The following is a 14,867-nucleotide window of genomic DNA, read 5'->3' as shown; positions in this document are numbered from 1 at the left end:
ATGTGTGAGTATAAAAAGATAGCCAGTCAATTTTGTCATAAAATAAGTATTACAGCTTTCTTCAGCTATACAATAAGATCAATTCAGGACTTTAAACACCTGAAATAAGATGATAAATCTTCTTCCAGGAAAGTACTTATCACACTTAGTGGAAGCATATTTACCCATAATCGGTAATACTTTGCTATCACTAATTCTTCTATGGCTCTTTTTGGGATGTATTTAATGACCCTGGGAGCATGTCTACTTAGCTCTTGAGTTAAATTTAAATTGAATTTATCCCTATTCATACAAGAGAGAGACAAAAGCAAGTCTTTTGAATAAAGGCAGGATTTCTACTTATCTCTCTCACAAATTGATCCATAGCTGCTTTCATTCATCTCCCTACAGCCATCCAACTTGCTCTTTGTATAGATTTCACTTGAAAATCCATCACCAGAAGCACATGCAGCACAATCCTATTCAAGTTTTTTAAAGATATTCCAAGGAGGTAAATAGGATTTACTGCCAGATAAGTGACCATGGGATTGTAACCTTATAGAGCAATCCTATATTCACATTACCACCAAGGCAGTTGAATGATCACCATTTCCAGTGCAAGCTCAACAGTCTGTCTGACATGGCAATGACACATTTGCTATTCTGCCAGTATAGCTTGCTTTCCGTCAAAGGTCTCCACACAGTTTAACCTCAATCTAGGATTATGCCAGTAACTGAGATGTTACTATTGATAAATAATTTATTTCTGATTACCTGACAGATCTTTTAACTTATTGCCATTACTTTTTAGTTTTAATAATCAACTCTCTTGCATTATTTTGTATTTAAAGATTGGTGTATTAGTAGCTTGTTCCTTTTTAGTTGCTCTTTTAAAAAGTGCAAAACCAAACACTGTAAATGCTACATCAACTCAAAATGGTATTACTATTTGTTGTGTGTTTGTATAAAGTTAATGCCATTGGTTACGCCATCATAGAAGAGGTTATTGCACATTATTTCCAAGCTCTGGATTGGAACTTTAGGCCTCAGCCCTATGGTCAGTCTCAACTATAATAGAGCCACTGAATCATTGGGATTTACCTGTGTGCTGACTCACAATTCAGCAGTTGATTCAATGGGTCTACCCTAGTTGTGACTAAACTGTATTTCAGACTTTCGTTTTACTATATTGAGAGACTATTTGCATGTGAAGAGAAGGAAAACTGGGTTTGCTAAACATAGAGAACCCTGCTGCTATTGTGAAAGCACAGGAAAATTATCGGAAGCAAATGGTTTGGGAAGAATGTTACTCAATACGCAACTTTGTACACTGGATGTTGAAAATTTCTGCTCTCCAATCATTGTCTCAATAAGCTAAGCAAAAATGGTTTTCGTGTGCTAAACTGGATTATTAGACTGTTTTAAGAAAAAAATTAGTATTATTATTTGCTATACCACTCTTAAGTGACAGGCCACATTTTTTGTATCTACGGCCCCGTACAGACAGGACAAAATAAAGCTGCTTCAGGTCACTTTGGAGTTATGCTGTTTAAATGATGCATGCATCCTAAGAGTCCGGAAGCCACACCAAAGTCACGCTCCAGTACTTAGGATTGGATCACGGCTTTGGTGCGGCTTCTGGACTCTTAGGATGCATACAGTACATCATTTAAACAGCATACCTCCAAAGTGACCAGAAGCAGCTGTACGGGTCCCTATGTTTTTTAAAAAAGACTTATAGTATAGATTATAAATCTGATATCTTCTTTATAAATATGCAGTATACCAAAATGCCCCTTATTAAGTTTGACCAGGGGATGCATGAAAGAGCCTGGTATTATATCACTTCTGCCAACTGCCAATGTTGAAGTTATATTTGTGCCAAAAGAATTCTAGAGTCATTCTACATAGCATTTGCTCTGCTGATCCTTTTTTCTTCCTTGTTTCCGATTCTATTCTTTTTATGATGTTTTTTCCTGCCTGATTAGTATGATACCTGACTACTTTTTCATATTTTATAAGTGATATTTTATAAATTATAGTGGTGTAATTTGTTATGACACTTTTAATATATTACATAGAAATGTCTGATGAAGTATTATTGAAATAAATAAATTGAAGAGACCTCCCTTAGAGTGGGTACTATGGATTGCATCCCCAAGGAGTCTCTTTAGTGGGGGCCCAATTGTTGACTGCCAAAAGCTGGGGCCAGATTTAGGTTGTATCCCTTTCCAACTCTATCCCTGGTGGCAATCCATTTACTTTGCTGCAGTGCATAGAATACTCTGGGGAAGTCCTTGAGAAATGAGCCAGCTGCTGTCTGCATAGCCCTGCTCAGAGTTCTGTTTCTTTGTGACACAAAAAGACAAGAATCCAGGATTGGATATTAAAATATGTCCATGATACCATTCACTTGTTGATGTTACTGTTATATCAACAAATAATCTCTTACAACATTTTGTGAGAGCCTGCATGGTGTAGGGGTTTGAGTGTTGGACTATGACTCTGGAGAGCAGAATTCAATTCCTTGTTTGACCGTAAAACCCACTGAATGATCATGGGCAAGTCACATGCTCTCAGCCTAAGGAGAAAACAATGTTAAACATCGTCTGAACCAATATTGCCAAGAAAAACCCATTATAGGTTCATCTTAGGGTCACCATAAATCAAAAAGGACTTGAAGGCACACAACAACAACTTTTTGTAAGGGGATCTTGCTTATCAGTTCATAATGCATCCTAAATCAGTGACCCTCTTCCCCTATGCCACAGTTTCTGTTCAGGGTTTGTAACTTTCTCCCTTCATTGCAAGGTTTCATTTGCAGCTTCCATAACTATTTGGTGAAACAGCAACTGTGTGGTGGCTGAGTATAAGCAAATGGCCAGCAAAAACCTACATTCACTGCCCACATCCCAGACCTACCTTTCTGCACTTGTTCACAAAATAGTATTTGACTGGGTATGGTTTTAAGTGACGTTGTTTAGGTGCCCAAAGCTTTGAAAGCGTGGAAGAAAAGTTAGGGTATTTTTGTGGGTAGGGAGAGGGGAATGGCAATCCTTTGAAATCATCTTGTGTATCATAGACATGGTTTGTGGCATTTAATCAGAATGGTGGAACCTAATGTTCTTAATTGCCTTAAGAACTGCATTAAGCAAATTGTGGATGAGAAGCAGAGATTTTACAGGAAATTCAAGAAGGGGTTTCGTCTGTGATCTTCCTCCCCACTGTTTTGTGAGGAACCATCTCATAGCCACTGAAGTATTTGTGTTTAAAGGATTAGTTCCTGCTGTTTGCTTGTGAGCTGCTAATCACACCGTTTGCTCTTAAATGAGTGCAAGGAAAACTAAAGCAAGGAATAGAACAAGTATGGAGGGAGCTGACTACATGTCAGTTCCTCCCTAGTGTAGGTGTGCTGGTCTGTCAACCCCGTGTGGTCTGGTATCATGCCCCATGTGGTATGGTGGTTTGAGTACTGGACTACAACTCTGGAGGTCAGGGTTTGAGTCTTCCCTGTTTGGCCATGGAAACCCACTGGGTGACCTTGGGCAAGTCACATTCTCTCAGCCTCAGAGGAAGCTAAAGGCAAAAATCCCTCTGGACAAATCTTGCCAAGAAAACCCTGTGATAGGTACACAAGAATAACAACAGTAACAAGCCACCAAATTGCTGAATGTCTACAGGAACATCCTCTTACTTTTTCTGGCCAACCTATATATTATGAAGAATGCCCTCCTGCCTCTGAATGCAGGCTCCGGAATATCCTTTTGTCTTACATTCACCAAAGAGGTAGATAGAATAGTCTGTTGCAGCAAAAGGTCTCCCTTAAAAACTATTGTCTTCATTGTGTCATCTGACAGCAAAAGATGGCCATGAATTCCTCCTAGGTGAGTATTTAGGCCTAGGCTGATAGTGGTGGGGCTGTTTTCCCATTTCTCTTTGATTCAGTGCAGACTCTGCCCTCATTCAACAGTCTGTTAGGTAGAAGGCTTTAAAAGAAAACCCTAACTCACTAGGAGGGCATCTTGAATTTCCATGGTGGCTACTAAGCAGCAAAATTTCTGATCCTCTGCAGCCAGTTCAGAAGCAGACAGCATTACCTTCTAAGAAGGCTAGTAACCTGTAAGTATGGTAGGTTGACTTGCAAATGTACAGTAGTAATCCAATCCAAACTCTGTTCTGTGGACATATTCAAGGAATGAACCAAGGAATGAAGTAGTTTTAAAGAGAGAGAGAAAAACTCTGGCAGTTTTGTGGGGATGGGGGAATCGAGCTTTTTCAAAATACTACACCATCCTTTTAAAGCCTTAAAATATTAGAGAAGCAGGATGCCTTCTAATACGTAAAAGATTTGCAGCCAAAAACAGACTAGAAGTGATGGTTAAATGCCTAGAGCACTGTTAATTTTTAATTAATGTTAGTTATAATTATCTGACAGTGCCTGACTGAGACCCAGTAACAAGGTTGGAATGGATTTTGTTTTGCTTGTAATTTATTAGTTGTATAACTAATAATAATTAAAAATGAAATAAAATGCTCCAAGCTAATTCTGTAATAAACCCTGCCTTTAAAAAAAACAACTTAACAGTAACGAAATGTGCAACACACATTGATTTAAGTCTTATTGTAAAATGAAGATAACTGATGATCTGGTTGAAGTGCATATTATGTATATGCTGATGGATTTTGGGGACTCCCTCCATAGTTTTGTGGAAATCAAGGAAACGGGATTTAAGTGTGGATGATGGAAATAATATCTTGCTTGCAAAACCTAAGGGGAAACAATGTTCAAAAAGAATGCCTTCCATCAAATTTAAAATGAGTTTGTGGTTCGTTTCCAAAAAGTGTCTCCCGAGGTTTAATTTCTAAGCCAAGCACAAATTGTTAAATACAACACAAATTACACTAATGAACCAGCTGTTTCTTCACATAGTCACAGTTTAGAATTTATGAAGAGCATTTTTGTGGGTGCATTTGCTTAAAAAAAATCCCATCTGAAATCCTTCTAGCAGGCTTTTGGTGCACTCTCTTCCAATAATTGTGGTATGATTTACATCTTGTGTGTACCTGAGCCTTATGGCAGCACATGGGAACCTTAGGGAGATGCCAGAGCTCTAGTGCCCATTGGCCAGAGGCCATTGCTGATGCCAGGAAAAACAACAACTTTGATATAGTGTTGCTCTGAGGGCATTGTGGAAAATTACAATGGCTGCACTTAGATAGCTGAAACTCTGCTTTTGCTGGTTATCCAGGTTCACCAGCCTAGGAGGGCCCATTTGGCCAAGGGACCACTCAGCCTTGGAACCGCCTGAGCACCGTGGGAGCAAATAAATGAATAATTCACAGAATCACAGAATTGGAAGATAACACAAGAGCCATCCAGTCCAACCAAACTACTGATTGGAAAGCCCCTTTAAAACTTTGCTAATTCATTGCTAGCTTGGTATCACAAACTATTCAGAGGTTCAATGGACCATTCAGTCACGACATCATCATTTGATGGTGATGATAGTTATCACTGCTGTCTTTTGAAGCAAATGGAAGGGTGACTGTGTGGGGAAAGCATTGTGCTCTTTCCTGATCTACAAATTAGAAAATCAGTTTGCTACAATACACAAAAACTGACTTCAGTTGTATTGTGAAATACTGCATTGACTTTTGCTGACTATCACCAGACTAGACAAAAGTCTAGAGTTGTGATTGTCTGGTATAAGAAAGCAAGAGTTATATCTATTGCACAGCACAGCCACAAGACCCAACTTCACAGATATCTATATTGTGAAACAACAAAAATGTTTTATGAATCCCCCCCCCCTTAGTTTTCTACTGGAAGAAAATAAAAGCAGTCAGGGGTAATGGAGAAGTGTGACAACTCTGTTTGTCATTTTCCCAACTTAAAATTACAAGAGACCGGGAACAAGATGTTCAAAATTACTCTTGATGGGAACGTGAATGAACGAGTTCGTATGTCAAAATGGCAGAAAGAAACAACAATAAAATCTGGGAAGTCAGTAGTGCATGTTTGTTTTTGTCTAATAATTTAATGAAGTCTGTTTTGTTAGTTTTGTCTGTTTATATTTGTTTTAGATCTATGTGGTTGTGTCTAGACTTAATAAAATGACTGAAAAAAGAATTATTTTTTTTAGATTGGCCATTGGATTATGAACCCAATAGCACAATCTAATCTTGCCCTATTTTTAAGCCAAGAAATACATAGAATAATAGAATCATAGATTTGGAAGAGACCACAAGGGCCATCAAGTCCAACCCCCCTGCCATGCAGGAAATCTCAATCAAAGCATACCAAAGATGGCCATCCAGCCTCTGTTTAAAGACCTCAAGCAGGGAGACTCCACTATACTCTGAGGAAGGAGTGTGTTCCACTGTCAAACAGCCCTTACTGTCAGGAAGTTCTTCCTAATGTTGAGGTAGAATCTCTTTTCCTGGAGCTTGCATCCATTGCTCTGGGTCCTAGTCTCTGGAGCAGCAGAAAACTAGCTTGCTCCCTCCTCAATATGACATCCCTTCAAGTATTTAAACAGGGCTATCATATCACCTCTTAACCTTCTCTTCTCCAGGCTAAACATCCCCAACTCCCTAAGGCATTCCTCATGGGGCATGGTTTCAAGACCCTTCACCATTTTACTCACCCTCCTTTGGACACGCTCTAGTTTCTCAATGTCCTTTTTGAATTGTGGTGCCCAGAACTGGACACAGTATTCCAGGTGGGGGCCTGACTAAAGCAGAATAGAGTGGCATTATTACTTCCCTTGATCTAGACACAGTAATTCTATTGATGCAGCCTAAAATCACATAGGCCTTTTTACTTGCTGCATCGCACTGTTGACTCATATTCAACTTGTGGTCTACTTAGACTCCTCAATCCCTTTCACATGTAGTCTCGTTTAGCCAGGTATCCCCCAACCTATATCTATGCATTTCATTTTTCCACCCTAAGTGCAGTACCTTACATTTCTCCGTACTAAATTTCATTTTTTAAGCATTGGCCTAGCTTTCTAGTTTATATAGGTCATAGACAATGGTATTGGAGGCACAGTGCTCCAGTGGTTTCATTTCTACCTCTCACGTAGATTCCAGATGGTGATGCTGGGGGACAGCTGCACTTCAAATAGAGAGCTGATATCCGGCATCCCTCAGGGCGCCAATCTGTCTCCCATGCTGTTTAACATTTACATGAAGCCGCTGGGTGAGACCATCCGGAGACACGGGGCATGGTGTTATCAGTACGCTGATGACACCCAAATCTACTTCTCTATGTCCCCGACTGCAGCAGTGACAAAGGATGGCATCTCTCCTCTGGATGCCTGTCTTGGGTTGGTAATGGGCTGGATGAGGGAAAACAAACTCAAGCTGAATCCAGAGAAAATGGAGGTACTTGCGATAGGTACCACAAGTCCAGGGAAGGAGATTTGTCTACCAGTTCTGGATGGAGTCACACTTCCCCTAAAGAATGAAGTTCGCAGTTTGGGAGTATTCCTGGATTCGTCTCTACAATTATCATCTCAAGTGGAAGCGAAGAGCAGGAGTGCTTGGTACCAACTTCGGTTGATATGCCAACTGTGCCCCTACCTGGACCAAAAGGACCTTGAAGCAGTGGTGCATGCATTGGTAATCTCTTGTCTTGATTTCTGTAACACGCTCTACATGGGGCTACCCTTGTACCAAGTTCAGAAGCTTCAATTGGTTCAAAATGCGGCAGCCAGGTTGGTCACTGGTTCATCCAGGTTTGACCACATAACACCTGTCCTAAAATCTCTTCACTGGCTGCCAATTAGCTTCCGGGCACAGTATAAGGTGTTGGTTATTACCTTTAAAGCCCTACATGGCTTGGGTCTGAGTTACTTGCAGGAACACCTCTCCCTACATAATCCACCCCGCACTCTCAGAACTGGGAAGAATCTATGAGAACATCAACCAACCAGATTTGTAATGACTTCAGAAACAGCTTTCACTGCGGCTGATCCGAAATTATGGAATAGTCTCCTGGAAGAGATCCGTCCTATTGCCTCCTTGGAAGCCTTCAAGAGGGCACTTAAGATGGATCTCTTCTGGAGAGCTTACCCACCTGACCTCTTGTAAGAAATACTGCTCCACTTTCTGATCATTATATAATTGTATTGTAGTGCCGTATGATGATGAGCTAGTTTTAATGTAATTATTTTTATTGTATTCTATTGATGTGTTCTTGTATGTATTTTATGGGTTGTAATCCCGCCTCGATCCCATTCTTTGATTCCCTCGATTTCCCCATTCTTCTGTTTCTGAGTTCTGCCTTTTGTTAAAATTACCATGTGTGTTCAACTTATTGCAACTTTCAATATTTCCACACACACACACCAGCTGTTAAGAAATACCAGTGCACTTGTTCCATTGATTCAAGCACCTTGCAAGAGGGATATGGAATCCTATTCTTTTTTTGTGTACTCAGTTAAGGGCAGGAGTGAAGTGTGGAGGAACAAAATGCAAATTCAATACAGCAGCAAATTGTGCATGGTGAAATTCCAGAACTTATTCTTAGAATTCTCTGGGGGGAAACCTGAAGACTGGGAGATCAGAATGTAGGGCAGATTCGCTGCACAAGGGGGAAAATAAAGTAATAAAGAAATAAGGAAAGAAAGAAAGAAAGAAAGAAAGAAAGAAAGGGAATATCCTCTTGTTCTAGGTCGTGGTTGCAGCTATGGTACAGTAATACGTTTTTGCTTTGAATTTTTGTGGAGAACATGTAACTTTTTTTTCCAGCATCCCTAATTTGGGATCAGTGTGATATAACTAGCAACTAACCAGAAAGTGTTGGATAGAGGTTTCTGCCTGACCGGTCTTGTAGGATTTATTTGCTTATTAATTCAGGGCATTTATTATCACTTCTTGACCCACCAGGGCTTCCAAGGTGATGCACCATCAATAAAAAATGAATTAAACCATTAACAAATAAATAAAAAAACAATCAAAAACACTCAAAAGTCCTTTTTAAAATAGGTCTGAAAGCAAACAATTTAAAAACAGGCAGAACATACACCTCAAATTTTAAGAGCCAAAGACTATGCAAAACAGCAGTCTTCACTGCCCTCAGACTAATAACTGCATCTGCCATACAATGTTTTATGCTGTGAAAAATGTTTAGCAGCTCTGAGGGAAGGGCAGACTCAGCTGGGAAAGAACCAGTCTTTCTGATAGCCTCTTCCATAGCAATGAGAACCTCTGTACTGTGAATACTGTTAATGCTACTGTGCAGGTTATCAAAATGTACATAACTACACATTATAATGTGTCAAATACCTAGCAGGGGTAAAGGATGTGGAAAAGAGGAAGGGAAAGGAGCCAGGTGAAAACCATTGGCTGAATCACTGAAGCACTTAAATGGGCCCAAATGTCAACATGTGTGATCAAGCGCAAGGAGGCATGCATTTCCAGTGTGGCAGTGTTGGCATCATTGAGGAGGGACATGCGACAGCAGAGTGTGGATCCAGTGTTCAGGCTGTCCATCTAAACCTATTGTTGCCTGGCATTCATGCCCCCAGGGCAAAGGTCCAACCAACTTTCAAGCAGGCATTTTGCCATCCCAACAGATGGGCAGGAATGTGAGTAGCCAAGAGGCAATGTATATGCATCAGTTGTGTTTACTGAAAGCACAGTTTCATGTCGTAAATATCGAAATGTCTGGCCACTTCCAGATTCAGCAGCACAAATGTAACTCAGGCTTTCTGTTGCTGCTGCTGCTGCTGCTACAAAAAATACAATGGATGCAAGTGATAAAAATATATATAGGTCAATAAATGCTCTTACAAAGAGTCCACTGGACTTTGAAATGAAATATATCCACATATCCATAAGGATGTATGGTGGAGAGCACAAATCTTGTGTTTCTACTAGATTTGTTTTTGTAGAAAACTTTCTTCATGCAAAGTAAACTGAACATGACTGGTACATTTTAGGAGGTGGGAAGACTGTGAGGAATAAGTAGCCCACACAGTATCAGAGGATGGAAGAATTAACAGAAATGACATGGAACCACAGACTTATCTTGAGTTTGGGCATATCAGAAAAACTTGAAATCAAACATTTATCTGAGACCTACCATATATACTCCTCTATAAGACTAAAAAATGATGCCCAAAAATTGAGCCCAAAATCCTAGGTCGACTTATTTACAGGTCACTATGGAAATGTGATAGCAGCTCTTTCAGATTTCCCCATGTGGTGCAGAGAGGAGTTTAGCAAGCATGAGCCAAGCAGAAAGAGTCCTGGGTGATTGGTTGATATTGCTGTTTGTTCAAGAGTCCCCCTTCCACCCGCGCGTCTGACTTAAACGAAAGCTGAAAGGAGGAAGAAAAGGCTCAGTGAGACTCTCTCTTGCCATACACACACATACACACACTGAAGGAGCCTCCAAGTTTTACCCTCGATCTATCCACAGGTCATGGCAAAATCCATAATTTTGGCCCCAAAACCTGACCTTATACACAAGGTTGACTTGTAGTTGCGTAAATATGGTAACTACTATGTCTCAAAGTGTGGGTTACTTTAAAAACAACATTATGTTTAATTTTACAAAGAAATATAGCAATGTAGAAAATGTCTGTCCAATATCTATAAAATCAAGGTTAGTGTTAGAAAGGGTAGGAAAAGTGTGGCCCATCCCACAAGGGCTGCTTTTATGGTCCCTATGTCCATAAAAGTCAAAACTCCTTTGCTTCGAAATGCCCCCAAATGATTTCTAAGGGGTCTGGAGGGCGTTTCCACCAAATCTGAAAGGCATTTTTTATTTTGAAAAACGAAATAGTTGTCCATCCCTGCTTTATAGGAACAAAGGAAGCTGCCTCTTACTGACTTTGTTTCCCTAGCTCAGTACTGGCTGCTCTGTCTGGTATCCCTTATCTGAAAAGTTTGGGAACAGAAGTACTGTATTTCAGAGTTGGGATTTTTTGGGGGGAAGGGGTTGGACTATTAGTAGAGTTGTACATAATTCTACTATATTTCCAAGAGATGTGAGGATGGAGGGAACGATGTGAGATGCAAGGCTGGAGAAAGATGCAAGGATCTGTGACATAGTGGGAATCCAGGCATAGTATTTGGCATCAATCTATGCCTCCCACCATTTCACAGATATTCACATTTCATTCCAGACACTTCTTTCTCTGGCCTCGTGTTTCTCTACAGTCTTGCAAGTACAGTACAAGTATATACTACACTACCTACACATTTTATCACAAAATCCAAAATATTCCAAAATCAAAGCGCCAAAGCATTCAGCATTCAAAAATGTTTTGGATTTTGGAGCAAATCAGATTTCCAGATAAAGGAGAGACTCAGCCTGTGTTGGCTTTCCAGAGTCTCAAATAGAGCTATTACCCCATTACTTGCTACCTGGTCTTTCTAACTGGAGATGCCAAGAACTGAACCTGGAACCTTCTACATGCAAAGCATTTGCTTTATTGCTGAGCTCCTTGCATTAAAAACAAATACATTTTAAAATAGACAGTGATCTTAGCAGCTGGCCTAACAACAGTGATGTTCCCTACAGGCCTGTCAAACCAGCTAATTCACACTGCATGCTTGTATCTCTATGCATATACCGCTCAGACTTTTTTAAAATGCAAAAATGTAAAAATACACAACAGCCCAAACTGGGAGCCCAATTGAAATAGGAATACCGGCTGCCATGCAACACAGCTGTCTTGTGCATCACAAACAGAGAGCAAGAGAGACTAAAGAACATTAATGCCAGAGGCCCCTCTTCTTACCAAGTCCTAATTAGGAGGATATGTCTTAAACAAGCAATTTATATCCCATGCTGCTGTGGAAGGCCAAAAGGTATTGCAATAGCTGTGTTTTGAGAGAAGGAAAGCAAATAGATGGGAAAGCTAATGTGGTTATGCTGATGTTCTTTTTAGTCACATCTATTGTTTGATTAGCTTTTTACAACTATTGGTAGACATTGCTCTACATTAGGGCTGCCAGGTGCCCTTATCTGGCAGTTTTTGGAAATCTGATATTTGTTTAGCATCCTCCCCTAAACCTCAAAGCTCTCACCTATGACCTATGATATAAGGAGAATAAAAGCATTGGTATCTTAATATTTGTATTCCTTTAAATAATATTCCTATATTTCTGATCAAAGGAAGCCATTAATATTCTCTTTCAAGAGCTGTCTTTTTATTCAAATGTAGGAAGAAAAATAGTTAAAAGTATGGTGGCTAGTATAAAATATGGTTGGTAACTTTTGAAGTCCTCAGTTGATCCATGAGAACAGGAATACAGTAAGCAAAAGTAGGAAGGCAAATTGTTAGAAGCATAGGGGCTAGCATAGTAATGGTTTAAAATATGGTTGGTGATCTTTGACATCTTCAGTTAAAATCACATTTACTTTCCCTTAAGGAACTTGCTATGTCAGGGATGATGAACATTTGCTTCCAGAAAGTGATGAATTCACCTCTCCAGAGGCTGATGAACTAATACTCACCATTGCCCAGGCTGGGTAGGATAGTTGGGAAACTAAGTTCAGCCACATCTAGAGGATGGCAGGTGTCCCAATTAGGCTGCTGGCTCAGACTCTTTGGCCTGGTATATACCGCCAATAAGCGGCGTACCAGGGCTGATACTAGGGTTAGGGATCACGTGGCAACCACATGGTCCCTAACCCTAGTGCGTACTGGCACCGTTACAATGGTGACGTCCCATGTACACGGGCGCCGCCATTGTGATGTAAGTGCCGTGCGGCATCTCGTGACATCACTGCAATGCCTCAGTAAGAACCCAGAAATACCAGGCTCTTTTGGTTCCGCAGGGAAGGCACACCTTTTGGGGGCTGCGCCATCCTTGCGAAGTGAAAATGGGCGCCAACAGACCGCCAATGGCAGTCTGTCCTGGGCCATTAATTACCATTTTTTTGTTGTGGGTCTAATAATGACAACCTGCCTTACAGGATTGTTGCACAAATTACAGTGAAAGACTCTGGACACTTGCTACTTGCTGAGTATTGTTTGTATTATTATTCCCTTTTGAAAGGTTTGCAAATTTCCTTTGTTTGAAAAGGCTGACCTTCACAGCAAAGCACAACTGACCCCATACTCCAAAACAAAACAAAAAAATCTCCTATGAAACCTGACATCATAGATTTTATACTTTTAAATAAAATTTTACCTGTAATGTTCATTGCTGTTGTTGCTGTGATTGCCCTCGAGTCAACTTTGACTCATGGTGACCTTGTGGATGAGACATCTACAAGACTCCCTGTCCTTAACCTGCCTTGCAGGCCCGGGTCAATGACTGAGTCTAGCCATCTGTCATGTGGTTTTCTTCTCTTCCTACTGCCCTCTATCTTTCCTATCATGTTTGTCTTTTCTAATGATTCATTTTTCCTCATGATGTGGTCAAAGTGTGATAGCCTCAATTTAGTCATCTTGGCTTCCAGAGAGAGTTCAGGCTTGATCAGTTCTAGAACCCATTTGTTTGTCTTCTTGGCTGTCTATGGCATTCTCAGTACTTTTCTCCAGCACCACATTTCAAATTAGTTTATTTTCTTCCTATCAGCTATATTTTATTGTCCAGCTCTTGATCCTTACATGGTGATGTGGAATGCAATGTTCATACTACTCCAAATAAATTCTGCTTCAGGGAAGATGGAACTTTTGTGTAAGCCTCTGGCATGAAAGCACCATAGCACTATGAGCGAACAAAGCACAGGCATTGCATGCAGAAAATCCCAGGTTGAATCCATGGATCTCTAGGTATGGCTGATCATGATAGATCAAAACTGTGCCCTGCTGTAGGATAGCTTTTCGGTGTTCCTGAAAGAGCTATAATACAACCACTCTGTAAGGGGAAGCAGTCCTACCTTATTCTACCTTCATAACTGAAGCAGCTTATTTAAGGTGCTTTGTGGAGCAGTTTTGCCATTGCATCCTCTTCATTTGCTACTGGCAGAGCAAAAGCTAGGTTGCTTGTCCAGACATAACAATCTATGCCTGAGTGTTTTCACAGGAACAGTCTAGATCATTAAATATAATAGGTCTCAGCTGCAGATTTGATCACTGAAGCATGCACACAATTCATCACAGCAAATTAGGTATGTCTTTGTAACATATCTTGCCACTATTTGCTGGCACTTTTGGAGAAACTGAAACTTAGACTACATTTCAGATTATTCATATATAAAACTTTGTTTTATGAGGACAAAGATTCATCAATAAAGAAAAATATGGAGCATTCTCTGTTCCTTTTTTCCGGCATCTTGCAGAACTAGCAGTCATACTGGCAGAGATCCCTGGCCACATTTATTATTTATCTATTTTAGTGAATTTCTTGTCTGCAGTAAAGAAAGAGCTGTACACTCCAACATCTCATTCTGTTTGTGCCAGCAGCTATACTACACTCCCTCACCCCCGCCTTAACAGGACTACCTGAAGCAACCTTTGTAGGAAACCATTACACAGACCATTTATCTGATTGGGGTTTTGGTCCAGCTCACTTTCAGAAATGCTGTTTGTTCTTTAAAAGGACCCAAATTGACCTTTAGAGTGAAAACACATGTTGTATTTCCCCCCCTCCATTTTTTCAGGGAGAACTGAGTAGCCATTCTCCCCTTCAGTCTACTAAAGGCAAGAATTGATGTTTTCAGAGTGGTCAGCTGTTGAAGGAGTGATCACACTTTGGGATAGTTTTAAGCTTTACAAATGCTCTGAGAGCATTTTCAGTCACTGTATGGGTTGCCTTAGGTTGTTGCTTGAAGGGCAGAGGTAAACAGATCTATAGTAAATAATATCATAAAATAATGTGTTGCTGCGTGGTGAGCAATGACCTTGCCCAGCAGTCTAGCAATGCAAAACCTGGACCATTGGGTGTTTTTCTATATGAAAGCAACTGTCATATAG

General features: G+C 40.3%; 1 protein-coding gene across 3 annotated transcripts in view; it reads left to right on the top strand.

Annotated features, from left to right (window-relative positions):
• Window positions 1-14,867, top strand: part of ZNF423 (zinc finger protein 423) — a 354,629-nt gene that overhangs the window by 319,765 nt on the left and 19,997 nt on the right. The window contains exon 9 of one of the 3 annotated variants that reach the window (XM_042437933.1): window positions 5,229-5,878. The exons of 1 other annotated variant lie outside the window; for it this stretch is intronic. In XM_042437933.1, coding sequence (XP_042293867.1) covers window positions 5,229-5,288 — 60 coding nt within the window. In that variant the 3' untranslated portion in view covers window positions 5,289-5,878. Of the gene's footprint in view, window positions 1-5,228; window positions 5,879-14,867 lie in introns of those variants that run through there. One more of the 3 variants, XM_042437935.1, reaches the window with a different exon arrangement.

The sequence above is a fragment of the Sceloporus undulatus genome, chromosome 8 (assembly GCF_019175285.1).
Source record: "Sceloporus undulatus isolate JIND9_A2432 ecotype Alabama chromosome 8, SceUnd_v1.1, whole genome shotgun sequence".
Taxonomy (NCBI): domain Eukaryota; kingdom Metazoa; phylum Chordata; class Lepidosauria; order Squamata; family Phrynosomatidae; genus Sceloporus; species Sceloporus undulatus.
This window is presented reverse-complemented; position numbering and strand designations above follow the sequence as displayed.